This window comes from Malania oleifera, chromosome 13 (genome assembly GCF_029873635.1).
Source record: "Malania oleifera isolate guangnan ecotype guangnan chromosome 13, ASM2987363v1, whole genome shotgun sequence".
Lineage (NCBI taxonomy): Eukaryota > Viridiplantae > Streptophyta > Magnoliopsida > Santalales > Ximeniaceae > Malania > Malania oleifera.
This window is the reverse complement of record NC_080429.1, coordinates 7,767,053-7,784,993: the sequence shown is the minus strand read 5'-3', so window position 1 is coordinate 7,784,993 and position 17,941 is coordinate 7,767,053. Positions and strand designations below refer to the sequence as shown.

General features: G+C 39.5%; 1 protein-coding gene across 1 annotated transcript; it reads left to right on the top strand.

The window, feature by feature from the left end:
- The first annotated feature begins 7,437 nt into the window (after positions 1–7,437).
- Positions 7,438–16,869, top strand: LOC131145668 (DUF21 domain-containing protein At5g52790). The gene is made up of 13 exons (XM_058094869.1): positions 7,438–7,618; positions 7,770–7,846; positions 7,935–8,018; positions 8,114–8,227; positions 8,453–8,539; positions 8,649–8,788; positions 8,870–8,957; positions 15,412–15,485; positions 15,674–15,858; positions 16,009–16,151; positions 16,285–16,331; positions 16,462–16,726; positions 16,822–16,869. Exons 1-13 carry the CDS (start codon positions 7,438–7,440, stop codon positions 16,867–16,869), a joined length of 1,533 nt encoding a protein of 510 aa, XP_057950852.1.
- Positions 16,870–17,941: the final 1,072 nt, after the last annotated feature.

Sequence of the window (17,941 nt, the reverse complement as noted above, 5' to 3'; positions counted from 1 at the left end):
TTATTTACTATGACCATGTCTACAGGTGAAATTTTTAGCAGGCATTTGAATAGTTTCAATGAGTTGTCAGATCAACTCACTTAAGTAGGGATTACATTTGATAATGAGATTCGTACCCTACTGATTCTTAGTCAGTTGCCTGAAAGTTGGAATGATATTTTTACTGCAATCAGTAGCTCCGTAGGAAAATCAAAGCTAGTATACGATGAGGTTGTTAGCATGATTTTGACAAAAGAAATCAAAATGCAGTCAAACCATGGTTCCACTTCAAGTTTAGTCTTGAAGATGGAAAGTCGAGGCAGAGGAAGCAGGCATGGACGATCAAACAATTGCGACAAATCTAGGTCCAAACGGTCCAGATCCAGAAATCCTAGAGTTTCTCAAGACACAGGTTCCCAGGGCACAAAGAATATGGAATGCTGGAACTGTGGAAAAATTGGTCATTACAGAAACCAGTGCAATGGTCCGAAGAAAAAATATAAGACGAAGGCGAAGACAGAAGCAAATGTTGCTTCAGAAAATGATGATATGTTGATATGCTCTTTAGAGAGCAAAAAGGAGTCTTGGGTGTTAGACTCTGGAGCTTCGTTTCATGCCACTTGCAGTAGAGATTGCCTAGAGAATTATACATCAGGTGACTTCAGTAAAGTATACCTTGGCAATGATCAACCTTGTGACATAACCAACAAGGGGACAGTGAAGATCAAGATGAATGGGTCAATATGGAATCTAAGAGATGTTAGATATATTCCAAATCTGAGGAAGAACTTGATCTCAGTTGGTCAACTAGCAGATGAAGGATATAACACAACATTCATTGGTAATGAATGGAAGATTTCAAAGGGTGCACTAACGATTGCACGATGTAAGAAAAGTGAAACTCTTTATGTAACCCCTAATGCATGTATGTCTATTACAGTTGCTATAAGAAATGATGATAGCAACATTTGGCATCAACAACTCGGACACCTAAGTGAGAAGGCACTCAGGGTGATGCACTCAAAGGGAAAGTTGAGTGATTTACAGTTAGTGAAGATTGACATGTGTAAGGATTGCATACTTGCGAAACAGAAGATGGTCAGTTTCTAGATGAACACTAGTACCCCAAAGAAGGAGAGACTTGAGTTAGTCCATTCAGATGTATAAGGACCAACGACCATTTCATCCACAACTAGGAAGCATTACTTCGTGACATTTATTGATGATCATTCTCGAAAGGTATGGTTTTACTTCCTGAAATACAAATCTGATGTCTTTGTTGCTTTTAAGATTTGGAAAGCAATGGTTGAAAATGAAACTGGTTTGAAAAACAAGAAGCTGAGAACCGATAACGATGGTGAGTATGATGACACCGGGTTCAAGAAATTCTGCTATGAGTATGGTATTAGGATGGAAAAAACTGTGCTAGGTACGCCTCAACACAATGGCATAGCTGAGCAGATGAACAGATTGCTGACAAAAAAAGCCAGAAGCATGTGTATGCAGTCAAACTTATCAATGATCATGTTAGAAATAAGGTTGATCCAAAATCCCAGAAATGCACCTTCGTCGGTTATGGTGGAGATAAATATGGGTATTGCATTTGGGATAATGAAAACAAAAAGGTGATCAAAAGCAGAGATGTGTTTTTTAATGAAAATGTATTGTACAAAGAAAGACACACAACAGAACCAACAGAGTTTGAAACAACCTATGTAGATGTGAATGATGTCCTAGAAGGTGTAGGGACATGATAGTGGAACACTGAGAATCCTCAGGCAAAGGAACTTGTGGGGCAAATTGTTGCACCACTGCCTCCTACTCCAGCTCCATAGCTTAGGAGATCTTCTCGGTAGCATGTACCAAATAGGAGGTATGTGAATCATTTACTTCTTACAGATGGAGGAGAACCTGAATGCTATGGTGAAGCATGTCAAGCAGGAGATTTGAGCAAGTGAGAGCTTGTAATTAAAGACGAGATGAAGTCTCTTATCTCCAACAAGACATCGGAACTAGCTAAGTTGCCCAAAGGTAAAAAGGTTCTTCACAACAAATGGGTGTACAGGATCAAAGAAGAGCATGATGGATCCAAGAAGTATAAAGCCCGGTTAGTAGTCAAAGGTTTCGAGCAGAAGGAAGGAATTGACTACACTTATATTTTTGCACCAGTTGTGAAGTTGACAACCATAAGATCTGTCTTGAGTATTGTTGCCTTATAAGGCTTATATCTTGAGCAGTTGGACATGAGGACAACATTTGTTCACGGTGATCTTGATGAGGAAATTTATATGCAACAGCCAGAATGTTTCTCAGTTAAAGGCAAAGAGAATCTTGTGTGCAGATTGAAGAAGAGCTTGTATGGTCTCAAACAAGCTCCTAGGCAATGGTATAAGAAGTTTGACAGTTGTATGCAGAGGAAAAATTTTCATAAGTGCAATGCCAACCACTGTTGCTACTTAAAGAGGTATCGTACTAGCTATATTATCCTATTGTTATATGTAGATGATATGCTAGTCACAGGATCAAATATAGAAGAGATCAGAAAATAAAAGTAGCAATTGTCAGAGGAGTTTGAGATGAAAGACTTGGATCCTGCAAAACAGATTCTTGGGATTCGGATCTCTAGAGATAAGCAACAAGGAACATTGCGGTTATCTCAGTCAAAGTACATTAGCCGTGTTTTACAAAGGTTTAACATGAGAAGTGTCAAAACAGTAAATACCCCATTGGCAGGTCACTTTCGTCTCTCTAAGGATCAGTCTCCCCATATAGATAAAGAAAAAAATTTCATGGCTAAGGTACCATACGCCTCAGCCATTGGAAGTCTCATGTATGCTATAGTTGGTACCAGACCAGATATTCGCCAAGCAGTGGAAGCTATCAGCAAGTACATGTCAAATCCAACGAAGACTCACTAGGATGCAGTGAAGTAGATTTTGAGATATCTACGTGTCACTATTAATAAGTGCCTATGTTTCGGCAAAAGCGACTTGAAAATTCAAGGGTATGTAGATGCTGATTTTGTAGGTGAAATTGATCATCGTAGGAGTACCATCGGGTATATATTCACTGTTGGCACAACATCTATTAGTTGGATGTCACAGATACAGAAAATTGTTATTCTATCCACTACAGAAGCTGAGTACGTAGCAGTGACAGAAGTAAGTAAAGAGATGATTTGGCTTTAGGGTTTGTTAACAGAGCTCGGAATAAAGTAGGAGAGAAATGTTTTGCATAGTGATAGTCAAAGTGCAATACATTTGGCAAAGAACTCTACAATTCATTCCAGAACCAAACATATTGGACTTCGTTATCATTTCATTAGATCTCTGTTGGAGGACGGCGTGTTGACACTTGAAAAAATCCAAAGTAGTAGGAATTCAGTAGATATGTTAACAAATGTGGTAACTACAGAAAAGCTGAAGTTGTATTCAACTTCAGTTAGTCTTCATGCCTGAAGACATATTTGAGGATATCATTTATCATTAGTTGAGGAGGTGTCTCTGTCTCCAAGTGGGAGATTGTTGAGTAGCTGGAGCCAGAGACGCGTGTGACTGGTGCCGCGTGTGAGCTGTTGAGCTGCGTTAAGCTATAATCCGCAGCTGTCTGCGGCTATTGATTGAAGCTAAAATTGATTACAACTTAATCTGCCATTTACTGTAATTTCTCTAGCTATCTATAAATAGAGAAGTGTGTGCAAATGAAAATGTGTAGAAAAGAGCATGAGGAAGAGTGCAGAGAGAGAGCTAAGAAGAGAGTTTATATTTTCTCCCAATTTCATAGTGGATTGTGGTGTGCTCTGTGGACGTAAGTCAATCTAGACCGAACCACGTAATTTCTGGTGTCTCTTATTTTTCTAGCATGTGTTTATTGCTTGTAGATTCCTAACAGTTACTTCCTTTTCTTCCGCAGTTTGCAACTCCCTCTCCCTGTGTGTTTCTTGTTTTTTCTTCTTTCTTCCTTTCTTTTTCTTCTTCTTTCGCTTTCTGTTTTCTATGCTTCGCAACTCTCTCTTCTTCTTTCTCCTTCTTTTTCTCTTCTCACTTTTATTTTCTTTCCTTTCACTCTGCTCTTTTTTCTCAAATCTCATACAACCCCCTTTTTTAAAATCTTTGCAAGTCTTGACTTGAAAGGGAAGCACTAATTGAGAGCACCAGACCCCTAGCTAGTGAAGATAAGTTTTTTTTTTCTTTTGAATTTCCTGTAAATTTTCTCAAATTTTCTATCATTTTCTTATGAACCAAATATGTTTAACCTAGGGTAAAGTTATCCTTGGGCCTGAATCCAAGTTGTGTTAGGGTTTTGGCTAATGGGTCATGGTATTTGGGCTCTAGCTACTGTTGGATTAGGCTAGGCCCAGTTGGGCCATGGAATGAATTTGATGATCCTGAGCTTTAATTAATTGGGCCGAGCCCAATTTAGTTTGGGTTTTGGGCTTAAGTTGAGTTATCTGGGCTGGATCAATAGTAAATGGACTTAGGTCCAACTTGGCCAAGCCTAGTTGGGTCGTGGAATGAATTTAATGATCTTGGGCTTTAACGAATTAGATCGAGCCCAATTCAGTTTGGGTTTTGGGCTTAAGTTGAATTATCTGGGCTAGGTCAACAGTCAATGGACCTAGGTCCAACTTGACTTGAGTCTTGGGTCATGGTGTTTGGGTTGATGGGTTGGATCCAAATAATGGATCGGATCTAGGTCAAAGGATCAATTTTAGAATAAAAATTTGCATTTTTAATTACTAGATCTTCAAAAATTTGTGCAATTTAAAAGCCCAATTAAGCACAAAAACAAAATCGAAACCAACCTTAGTCTTCAACTCCTTTGGGCTTCAGATTAATATTGGTCCTTCAGCTTTTCTTTTATTTTATCTGTAATCCTTAAATCTCAAGTTTGGACTTTTCAAACCTCAACCAGCTTCTTTCTTTCACAATATCTCCAACTCCCAAGCTCTATAGCTTATCCTCGATCAGAGCTCTCTGATTTTCTCACAATTGCATGTATGATTTCTCTCTGTTCTTGTCTATCTGTCTCTTAATAAAAAACTCTCTGATTTTTCTCTCGATTGCCTATGCTCTCTCTGTGATTCAGTGAATGTGTGTTTGTGTCCCTCTTAGAAAGTCTCTATTTATAGGCTTGGGAGCATTGATCCGCATTAATTTAAATTGGTAAATCAACATTTAAATTGATCAATCAAATTAAAAATAGATCAATCAATTTTTATTGTTGATTTCCTAATGGCTTATTCCTTTGCGTGTGTCTTATCCCTTCTCAAAAACCTTCTATTTATAGGCTTGGGGGTATTGATCAACATTGAATTTAATTGATAAATCAACATTTAAATTGATCAATAAAATTAAAAACGAATTAATCAAATTAAAAAGCGATATTTCTTAATGGCTTACTATTTCATGTGTGTGTGCAGGTGTCAGCGTGGAGAATTGAAGAACCTGAACCCCCACTTCTATTTTTCCTTTTCTGTTTTTTTTTAATCATTTATTTTCTTATTTTCCATGTAAAATTTCATTTCCCCATATTTTCCATCTTATAAAATAAAATCTTGTTAAATTTTGTTATATAAGCTTTGAACAAACTGGGGGTCTACATATTCAAATTATTTTCCCCACATTCCTAATTTCTTCTCCTTGCTTTCACTTTTTATATCCATACACGCATTTATTACAACCTTAATTTTGATGCATAGCCAACCACCACCCAATGTATATACACACACAAACATTGTAATTAATCAAATAAAAATTAATAGGGTTTGCCAACAAGTCCATACTCTAACATTATGCCCTTTTCTTTTACTTTTCCCTTATACCTCAGCTTAAAGTCCCATCTAGATTATAGGGCAAGGCGAATTAAAATGCTTAGAAAAACTATTTCAGATTCGAAACCTAATAATGTCACGTTAGCAATTAAAATTAAAGATGTGCTTTGGGTGAGGATGGATCCTATAATTTAGATTTCACACTATTTTAATTTCATTCATGATGCTAGCCTTGGGTGGCATATTTCATGATTTGAATTCAGTCTTTAGGGCCTAAAGGAAAATGCTTTTACAACTAATTAGAGTTTGGTTGCTTTGATTTAAAGGATTAGGACAATGCTCTTACTATCAGCTATGTCCAGAGGCAGATGTTGAATTTTCTGAATAAAGAAATAATTAATTGATGAGGTGTATCCAATTTGTTCTGTGTGTGCATATAATAATAGTAATAATAATAAATGATTTTGGGAGTAACTAGCTGGCCTGCATAGAATCATTCCCATATACATGACTTTCAAAAAATCACATTTTATTATTCCTCTGCTTTATTGTGCAGTTTTTATTTATTTATTTATTATTATAAGAATCAAGATTTATATATTAATTGTGTCACTGGTGGCTGCAATTCTTGTTTCTTACCAATTGAATAAGCAGGTATATGTTCATGATATATAAATAAAAATATATATATTAATTTGTTGTTTGGACTTAAGCTATATAACGGGAGGTAATCCATGTTGATCCTGTACTCCCTGCTATTCCTCTTGAAGGTGTTACAATTTGAGGCTTTTTAATGTGAAAGTTTCAAACTCTAATATATAAACACACACACACGCTGGATCGATAGAGTCCCCAGCTAGCTTCAAGCTAGTTAAGCTATAACTATGTGGGTGCAGATTAATTAATCAAATTGTGAATTTATAGATTGGCAGGCTAGCTGATCAATTAGGCTCAAAATAATTCTTCCAAGGTGCCAGCTTTGTAAGCTTAAGGTATCCTTTGACCATAGAAATTGGGATGAATGCTTATCCATACATTTTTATTTGTTTTCAAGCAGGCACATATATTCAACATCATACAATTAAATTAAAGTTTTTCGTCCTATATCTTTTCAAAATTTTAGTTCTTAATTATTCACAACTTGGTGGAGTTTCCTTCTGGCCAGGAGAAAGTGGCCGCCGTTGGAAATTAAAACACTACATGGATCTTAACCACCCCAGTAACGCATATACACATCCATGCAAATTAGAACAACCTACCTCATGTTTGCGGAGACAAATTAAAAGAAAACAATAGAGGAAGATCATATCTGATTATTGATTTAATCAGCCACATGAATGGCACCGTTATACAAGTGATTGCTACGTCTCTCCAGAGTCTAAAGGTTTATATATATGTTATACACACACACACACACACACAAACATGCATACATCAGTTGAGAAGTCTTGGACTTGTGAGCCCAACATCTCGTCACCATATCTTCCTCTCCCCATGTCTTTGTTGTGAAGTTCCCATCTCTTTGTTTTCGTCTGCAAGCTAATTAATGACCATTTCCTTTCAAACCCAAGACCCTTTTTTGATTTGCTTCACTCCATTTGTCCAGTACTTGTTTTTCTGTTTCATCAATCTCCTTATCTCTGTATAGTAAAGACACATAATTTGCTGAATATATAGCAAGCAAAATGAGACAGGACGATGTGCCATGTTGCGAACCCATGTTTTGGGTGTACTTGACCACATGTTTGGGCCTTGTGTCGTTTGCAGGTCTCACATCAGGCCTTGCTCTAGGACTCCTGTCCTTTACCCAGGTTGATCTAGAGGTCCTCATCAAGGCTGGCCAGCCCCAAGACCGGGACAATGCAGGTTCTTCTATAATCCCTTTATTCCACATTCTGTGACCCAACTGCTCCTTTGGCCAATTTTCTGAATCTGTTCTCTTAGTAACCTCTATTTTTTTGAAGCATCCTAACCTGCTGCATACATGTTCTGATCTCTTTTTCTTGCTGCTCACCAGCAAAGATTCTGCCTATTGTTAAGAAGGAGCATTTACTCTTGTGTACACTCCTCATAAGTAAAACACTGGCAATGGAAGTAAGTTACTACTCACTGCATATGGGTTTGGCAATTTTGATTAATTATGCTCTAAAAACAATGGTTGTGAAATTTTGTGTTGTTTAAGGCACTGCCTATTTTCCTGGATAGGATTCTTCCATCTTGGGGTGCCATTCTTATGTCAGTCATCCTTGTTCTAGCTTTTGGCGAGGTAAATAGTTGTATTATCAAATGTGATTTGATAGTTTGAACTGTTAATACTTAATAGAATATGGTCGTTAATGTTTATTAAGTTTTTTTGTCTAGATCCTCCCTCAAGCTGCGTGCGCACGGTATGGACTAAGTTTTGGTGCAAAACTGTCCATCCTCGTAAGGTTTCTTCTGTTGGTACTCTTTCCCATAGCACATCCAATTAGTAAGGTAACTTTCTCATTCTTTGGATTCCTTGAGAAAATTTTTAGCTTGGTTTGTTCCAATTGACACTTCTTTTCATTATTTATACACTTGATTATATTGTGCTTGCTTTTGTTCTTCACTCCAATAATACATAGGATCCAAAGTTTACCCTTGTGTTTAGAATGATATGGGTGCTTCTTTTTTTGCCTTTTTCTTTATAATATTTATGGGGGCTTCTCACCATGACAGTTGTTGGATTGGCTCCTTGGGAAAGGCCATTCAGTGCTCTTAAGACGAGCAGAGCTGAAGACACTGGTGGACTTGCATGGAAAGGAGGTTAGGTTAATTCTGAGGTCATCATACTTCAACCAAATTCAAACATTATAGCATATATATATATATATGTAGATGAAAGTGATATTATAATTTTGATGTCCTGAAATAGTCAGGAAGAGGTGGAGAATTGACACATGAAGAAATTGCTATCATCTGTGGTGCTTTGGATTTGACACAAAAGACCGCCAAAGATGCAATGACACCCATATCCAAAACCTTTTCCCTTGATGTAAATTCTAAACTCAACAGGTATGTTCCTCTTATCAGCAAATGTTTTTTTACATATCTTTAACAGTTACAGAAATAATATTAATTTGCTACTGTCCTCAGGCAGACAATGGGATTAATTATGAGCAAAGGTCACAGTCGAATACCTATCTACTTTGGAAGTCAAACAAATATAGTTGGTCTCATTTTGGTAAGTAATTCTAGGAATTGATGCACCATAATATTCAACTTCTAGCCAGTAACTTCAATAGTTTAACAGAGAACTTTTGATAAGCATTGGCCAATTCAATTCATGCATATGCACAAAGGAGTCGAACACGAAAGCGAGAGAGGAATGGGCGTTAATGGCGAAAACCAAACTAAGTACAAGGATCAACGAAACACAAGTTCGAGATGAATGGCAAGAATCTCAATACGAGGAACCTCTCATATTAGAAACTCTTTTCTCTCTCATCCCACTACACTTCCCTCCAGATCCGCTTTCTATTCTTCTGCCTTTAGCTCTTCATCTTCTAAGGATAGCACAGCTTGCATGTCTCTACCACTTCATCGTTGCCCTCTTCAAAACATGTCAAAGCACGAGACACCTGTTCCAAATCCAAGCTCACTTGATCACCTCGGGGCTATTTCTCAACCCTTTTCTCGCCGCCAGAGTTCTCCAACACTCCACATATTACTGCGACATCAACTGCGCCGTGTTGGTTTTCCGATTCATCGAATCGCCCCACACTGACTGCGTAAATACCCTCATCAGGGCGTACTCAGTCATCAATGTGCCCCACCAAGCTGTGGCATTCTATTTTGAGATGCTGCAGAATGGATTCTTCCCCAACAGCTTCACTTACCCTCCACTAATTAGTTCTTGCGCCAAATATGGTCGGTTGGAAAATGGGAAGAAATGCCATGGGCAGGCTGTTAAGAATGGCGTTGATGATGTGTTGTCTGTTAGGACCCTGTGAGCATCCAGAAGAAAATGACACCAAGAATTTACGTGATTCGGTCAAGAACGACCTATGTCTAGGGAGCACACACCAACTATTCAATGACTCACTGGAAAAATGTTACAATTCTCTCTCTCTCTCTCTCTCTCTCTCTCTCTCTCTCTTCCTCCCTTCTTCCTCTCAGCTCTCTCTGCACTCTCTGTGCTATTCTGAGCTACTGTGCTTCCATATAAAAACATCTTCCACAGCCTTCCTTTTATAGTGGCTTAGAAGAAATTACATTTAGGATAAAAATTAATCACAAATGAGAGTTACAATGGGGATGATAATGAAGAGATAATTCCACGCGTTTTCTTGACTCAACAACGCATCATCTCCAACTGTCTCTGGCTCCATCTCTAACAATCTCCCACTTGGAGACAGAGACACCTTCTCAACCAGAGTATCATGAATAAATGATGTGCTCATAACATGTCTTCAGGCATGAAGACCAACTGAAGTTGAACACAACTTCAGCTTCTCTGTAGTCGCCACCTTTCTGTCTGCTCGATTTCTACGGACTAATCTGATGGCTGTCAACTTCACAACTGGTGTAAAAAAGCCAGTGTAGTCAATCCCTTTCTTCTGCTCAAAGCCTTTGACTACCAACTGAGGCTTGTACCTTCTGGAACCGTCAAACTCCTCTTCGATTCTGTACACCCACTTGTTATGAAGGCCTTTGGGCAACTTCCACATTCTGTTGGAGGTGAGGGATTTCATCTCATCCTTCATCGCAAGCTCCCACTTGCTCGTATCTGCCACCTGACATGCTTCATCATAGCATTCGAGCACTCCTCCATCTGTAGGAAGTAACTAATCAATATACCTTCTGTCTGGTATATGAGACCGAGTAGATCTCCTAAGCTCTAGAGCTGGAGTAGGAGATGGTGGTACGATAATCTGCTCCACTGGTTCCTCCACCTGAGGATTCTCGGTATTCTGCTGATGTGTCCCAACACATTCATGGGTGTTTATCTGGAAACTAACCCTCTTCTATTTCCTGACTATACAATCCTCACACATGTCAACCTGCACTGACTGTAGACCACTCAATTTTTCCTTTGAGTGCATCACCCTGAGTCCCTTCTTGCTCATGTGACCAAGTCGTTGGTGCCAGATGTTGCTGTCGTCATTTCCTGCAGGAACTAAAATAGACATGGAGGTATTGGAGGTTAGAAAAAGAGTTCCGCTTTTCTTACCTCGCACAATCGTTAGTACACCCTTTGACACTTTCCATTCATCGCCAATGAATTTCGTCGTGTATCCCTCATCTGCCAGCTGACCAATTGAGATCAAATTCTTTCTCAGGTCTGGAATATACCTGACATCCTTCAGCTTCCATACTGACCCGTTTATACTGATTTTCACAACTCCCTTGCCGATTACGTCGCAAGGTTGATCGTTGCCAAGGTACACCTTACCAAAATTACCTGGTGTGTACTCCTCTAGGCAATCTCTGCAGCATGTGGCATGAAATGAGGCTCCGGAGTCTAAGACCCAAGACTCCTGCTTGCTCTCTGAAGAGCAGATCAACATCTCATCATTCTCAGAAGCAATATTTGCTTCTGTCTTTGCCCTCGTCTCGAATTCTTTCTTCTAACTCTTGCACTGGTTCCTGTAATGACCAGTCTTTCCACAGTTCCAGCACTCAATAGCTTTAGTGCTCTGAGAACCTGTGTCTTGAGTACCTCTGGGATTTCTGGATTGAGACCACCTGGGCCTAGATCTGCCGCGATTGTTTGATCGTCCATGCCTGTTTCCTCTGCCTCGATTATCCATGTTCAAGGCTGAACTCGAATTGGAGCTATGGTTCGGCCGCATTCTTATTTCCTCCGTCAAAATCATGCTGACGACCTCATCGTATACAAGCTTCGATTTTCCTGCGGAGCTACTGATGGCAGTGATGACACCATTACAATTTTCAAGCAGTTGACTGAGAATCAATAGAGCCCGAATCTCATTATCAAACGTTATCCCGACTTAGGCGAGTTGATCAGACAACTCATTGAAGTTATTCAGATGTCTGCTGAAACTCTCACCTGCAGACATATTCATGGTAAATAGTCTTTTCATGAGATGTACCTTGTTTGCGGCTGAAGGCTGCTCGTACATATTTGAGAGCGCATTCATTAGAGACTTGGTGGATGTTATATGCTTGATATTGAACGCCACAGATTTCGACAACGTTATTCTGATGGCTCCGAGGGCTTTTCGATCAAGCAACTCCCACTCGTCCTCGTTCATGGATGTTGGCTTACCCTTCAATGGTAAGTGTAATTCTTTCCCAAACAAATAGTCTTCTATCTGCATCTTCCAGAAACCGAAATTGTTCCCGTTGAACATTTCGATTTTTGAGCTCTTTTCATTCGACATCTCGATTTGATAATCTAGAGATGGAATTAGCTCAAATGGATAGCACAGATGGATCTGGAACGATCGAAAACCCTAGAAATGGTTCGAGTCGCTCGAAAAATGGACCCAAAACAACCCCGAAAAGCTTAGTCAAAGTTTTCAGTCAAACCTGGTCAAACCGATGATGTGGCGCTGACGTGGCATCTGCTGACATGGGACTGCGACGTTCTGTTGACGTGGCAGTGGGGTCCACCTGCTGACGTGTCAGTGGGACCCACTTGATGACGTGGCTCCTCTGCCGCGTGGCACTCCTACTGACGTGGCCCTTCTGGCGCGTGCGCGTGACGTGGCGCTGAGGACAGAGCCGGGTCAGGAACCAGATCTCGGGTTCACCCGAATCTGAGTCACCTGCAGGGTCGGGTCGGGTTCTCTTTGGGTCGAGTAGAGGAGGAACGGGCGAAGAAGACGCGTGCGGTGCGTGCAGCCCATGAGGAGATGTTGGCCGGCGCGTGAAGAAACGTCTTGCTCCGACAAGGCGCGTGGGGGTGCGTACGGGCTTGTCTGAATTCCGTTCGAGCTCCGGTGGGCACCCTTCTCTTCGTCTCGGCGAGAAGAATACGATGGTGGCTTCAAAACACACTTTCGATCTACTGGACAGAGCTCTGAATTTTGGGATCACTTCCGATTTGGATTTTCTGCTCCAACCGGGCTCTGATACCACTTGTTAGGACCCTGTGAGCATCCAGAAGAAAATGACACCAAGAATTTACATGGTTCGGTCAAGAACGACCTACGTCCACGGAGCACACACCAACTATTCAATAACTCGCCGAAAAAATGTTACAATTCTCTCTCTCTCTCTCTCTCTCTCTCTCTCTCTCTCTCTCTCTCTCTCTCTCTCTCTTCCTCCCTTCTTCCTCTCAGCTCTCTCTGCACTCTCTGTGCTATTCTGAGCTACTGTGCTTCCATATAAAAACATCTTCCACAGCCCTCCTTTTATAGTGGCTTGGAATAAATTACATTTAAGATAAAAATTAATCACAAATGAGAGTTACAATGGGGATGATAATGAAGAGATAATTCCACGCGTTTTTTTGACTCAGCAACGCATCATCTCCAGCTGTCTCTGGCTCCATCTCTAACACTGTTGGAGTGTAACTCGTTGATTCACATGTACTGTAGTTGTGGTGATATTGGTCAGATGTTTGATGGAATGTCTCAGAGGGATTTGGTGTCTTGGAATTCGATGGTTGATGGGCATGCTAGATTTGGAGACTTGAGTGTTGCCCACAGGCTGTTTGGGGCAATGCCATAGAGAAATGTGATTTCTTGGAACATATTGATTGTTGGGTATTTGACAGGTTGGAATCCAGGGTGCGGGTTGAAGTTATTTATGGGAATAACGAATAAAGGAATGAGAAGGAATGATACCATGATGGTAAGCGTGCTTACTACTTGTGGTCGATCAGCTAGACTGAAGGAAGGCAAATCAGTTCACGGGCTCTCATGAGGACACTCCTAGAATCGAGTTTAATCATGAATACTACTTTGATTGATATGTATAGAAAATGCCGGAGGGTGAGTGTGTTAGGGTATGGCTTGTATTGACGTCAGCAGCCGCACCACCCAGCCGCAATAGTTGATGCTGGAAACCGACGGCCACCAAACAGCTGCCTACCATGTTGAATTTGCAGCCACCTTGTATGACTTTCCCCCCTCCTTTATGTGTATATATATGTGATGTATGTTAGTGGAAAGAGTGTGAGTTGTGTGTGCTGTGAGTTGTGTTGTTGTAGAGAGGTGTGCAGTGTAGTGAGGAGTGGTGTGTTGTGCAAGGAACAGAGTGTTGTGTGAGGCAGAGTGAATCTTTGTTGAGAGAGAGAGAGAGTGGAGTTGAGGGTAGTAGCCTCCTCCTCCTCCTTGTATTATTCTCCCGGTTATAGTAGATTGTGAGTGCTTGTGCGATTGTTGCTCATAGATCCACTTCCCAACAGAGTGTTTCCCAAAAATTGTTTGACAGGATGATTGGGAGGAATTCGGTTTGCTAGAATGCAATGATTCTGGGGCATTGCATTCACAGGAATCTAGAAGACGGGCTTAATCTATTTGTAGAAATTGTGGATAGAATGAGGTATGAAGATGAAGATGGAATGACCGACCTTCCTAAGGGGATGAATTTAGATGAAGGAGTTTTCCCAAATGAAATTACCTTTGTTGGTGTTTTGTGTTCCTGTGCCCGCATGGGGCTGTTGACACGGGGAAAAAATTACTTCAACCAAATGATTAATCAATTTAGTATAAAGCCCACTTTTGCACATTATTGGTGCATGACCAATCTCTTTGCTGGTGTTGGGCTAATTCAAGAGGCAGTTGAAACCTCGAAGAGCATGCCACTAGATGATGCAAATGCGTCACCACAATCCACAATTTGAGCTGGTTTGCTCGGTTTATGTCTTTTCCAAGGATATGTAACTTTAGGAGAGCAAATAGCCAAGTCTTTGATCAAATTAGAACCTCAAAATTTGTCATACTATGCATTGCTATTGAATATCTATGCTGTGCCAGGCCAATGGAATGATGTTGCTAGGGTGAAAGAGATTATGAAGGTTAAAGGATTTGGAGAATTGCCGGGTTGTAGTCTCATGGACTTGAAAAAAATTGTTCATGAGTTCAAAGCAGGAGATCGATGGCAAATGGGGGTGGAGGAGGTCAGCATGGTGATAAATACACTGGCTCAGCGACTAAACTCGCCAACCACTGGTTCACAACCACAACCACTGCTGGAGACACAAGTTAGAAGTTAGTGTCAACCCGCATTACCTGTGAAAAATAAAATTGCCTGGATATGGATTGTCTAGTCAAGATGATGCATCTCCTAACTTCAGTATAGTTTTTTCTAAATTTTGGTTGAGAAAATAATTCATTAATCCCATCCTAAAATTATTGGGATATGGCTTATCGTGTGAGGATAATGTTGATGATGATTGTGATGAATTGAATTGAATTTTTTTATTAAAAAGAAAAAATCATGCATATGCACAGTTTTGCTTTCTTGTTGCTTGAAATTCCTAGTAGTTGGAGGCGTCGATTATTTGTTAATTAAATGAAAGTACCTTCTGTGAGGTTTGACCATTTCTTAGTACCTTCTGATAGCTTCTCTTTAAAGTACCCTGCAGAAAACTTTAGGTAATGTTAATTTAGAGTTAGCATGGATAAAGGTTACACTGATGTGATACTTAGTCTCTTGCCACTTTCATATTGGAAAATACCTTGGTGTTATGTGACCATGGTACACTTTCTTTTTGTATTTAGGTAAAAAATCTGATCTTCTGCCACCCTGAAGATGAAACGCCAATTAGAAATTTGACCATCAGAAGAATTCCTAGGTATGATGTTTTTTTCAATCTTCTAAACTCTTCAAATTGAGCAAATGTTCGACAGCATCTTTAGCTTTTAGAGTATTTCACATTCAAAGTAAATATATTGATGACAATCATATATTGGCTTTCATTGCTCAATACACTTGCTTACCCGAAAAAAAAAATACACTTAAGGTGATTTTATTCTGTAACAGGGTTCATGATAATTGGCCATTGTATGATATACTGAACCAATTCCAGAAGGGTCACAGCCACATGGCCGTAGTTGTGAAATGTAAGAAGGATGTCGAGGAAGATGCAGAAAATGCCGAAGGCAATCTGAGCATGTTGGAGATCAAAGTTGATCCAGATTCAAATTCGGCAAAAACAAAGAAGGAAGGTAACAATAGTTAGCAAGGGAATACAAACTTCACAATTAATTTTAGACTTTGTGGGAGTTACCTTCTGCAGGTAAACAGAAACAAGTTCATTTACAAATTAGTAAACAGGTCACATTATTTAATTAATGGGGTAGCTCCTTGTTTTTCAGGTCAGGGTTCTCCCCAGTTAAACTGCAAGCAAGGGAATGAAAATTTCTCGTTCAAGGATTCAGAATTGTTTGCAAGCGGATTAGACAGCACAGAGGTCACTGGTATCATAACAATGGAGGATGTACTAGAGGAGCTGCTCCAGGTTCATATTTTATAAGTTTTAACACTTTGCGTATATGCTATTAAATTTGAATTGACTTTCAGTGTGATTATAATGCCAAAATCCCTTGTTTTGAGGCTTCTCCAAGCAAACTTATCCATTCTTTGTGTTAAAGGGGCAAATATTGGATGAAACTGATGCATGCACTGATATTCATAACAAGTGAGTAATCCCAATTTTTCGTCTTGTTGCAGATACTATGTATAAAAAGTTAAAAACAAAAGTACACTATCCTTTGTTTTAATACTGTTGGGGTACCTGTGGCTGTTTCTTTTTTTTTCCCCCCTTTCAGAATTAGAATGACACTGCTATCTTCAAGAAGATCATCTCCAATATCTTCTGCAGGAGCTCCGGTTTCTCCACATATCTGGAGGACCCCAGAGCAATCACCAGTACTTCATTCATATAGTCCTGTAGTACTTCGTTCACCCATTTCTCCATATATTCTGCCACCACTTATACGACCAACTCTATTAGCTTCACCAGGAATGTCGGCACCGAATTCTCCTGCAGTTGGATCCATCGGCCCTGTTCGCAACTCTCCATCTTCCAACCGGGTATATGCATATGTGCAGAATTTTTGTATATTTTCTTTGTTGCCATGTCCGGTCATAGGATCAACCCCATCCACTTTATAACATGTTCTTGGCAGGTCTCAAGAAAGTCATATGAGAAGCTTCGACAGCCTAATGGTTCATAAAGCTTCTGTTAATCACCAATAGGATGATCCCAAGCAGTTCCTTCAACAATCCCATTTGTAAATTGCAATATCTAGTCTCAAAGGAATTATCTTTTCTTTTTCTTTTGGTTTGTTTTGTACTGGGAGAGTTGGTGATCGCCATTACTATGTATCACGTGCATGCATTTGAGTTGCCCATGTGATATAAATAGCTTGACAAACTATGTATCCATTTCTGTCCTGCCCTTCTGTGGATCATTCTGTTTTCCTAGTGTTAACAAAAAATTATGCTTTTGCAAATTAATGATGTCATACTGCATGTGTTGGGCTTTGTGAGTCTAATTGCGTTTGATCTGGATGATGACCCAACTTTTCTTTAAAAAGATATTTCTATCCTAAGGCTTAGTCCAAGTACTGATACAAGCTTTGAGCCCGTTTTGTAGCCCATTCGGAATCTTTTGCGTAGCATATAAAACGATTGTTTTTTGGGTGATTAGGTTAAGCCGTCACACTTCACGAGAGAGCGAGAAAGAGAGTATTGTACTGCTACACTCTATATATTTTCTTCCTTATAATAGTGTGTTGTGTCAGGCACCCCACTTAGGCCAAACGCCAATAATACAACTATTACTATTGAATATATAAGAAACTAAAGTAATGCAAAAACTAATAATAAAATAATAAAAAGAACACGACAAAAAATTAATGAGGTTCGGTATAGAATTATCTACGTCCTCGCGATCAATCCACTACTTCTAAACAAAGTACAACCTTGAGGTGTGTTTTACAAATAAAGAATTGAGTTCTTTATATAGCTTAAACCTCAAGTCCAAAAAATACTTCTCTCCAATGTGGGACAAATAATACAAAAAATTCAAAACAACTTTTTATACTAATGTGAAACTATTCTACCAATGTGGGACAAAAAACAACAAATCTCCACCTTGACGATAAATTCAATAAATTTTTCAGTCACCAACATTTTCTGGAGTTTCACATCATCGATGCCTTCAAAAAATATTCAGACTTACAAGATATTGATCAAGTCCAAACAATGTTTGAACTTAATTGTTGTCACAATCTTGGTCAACAT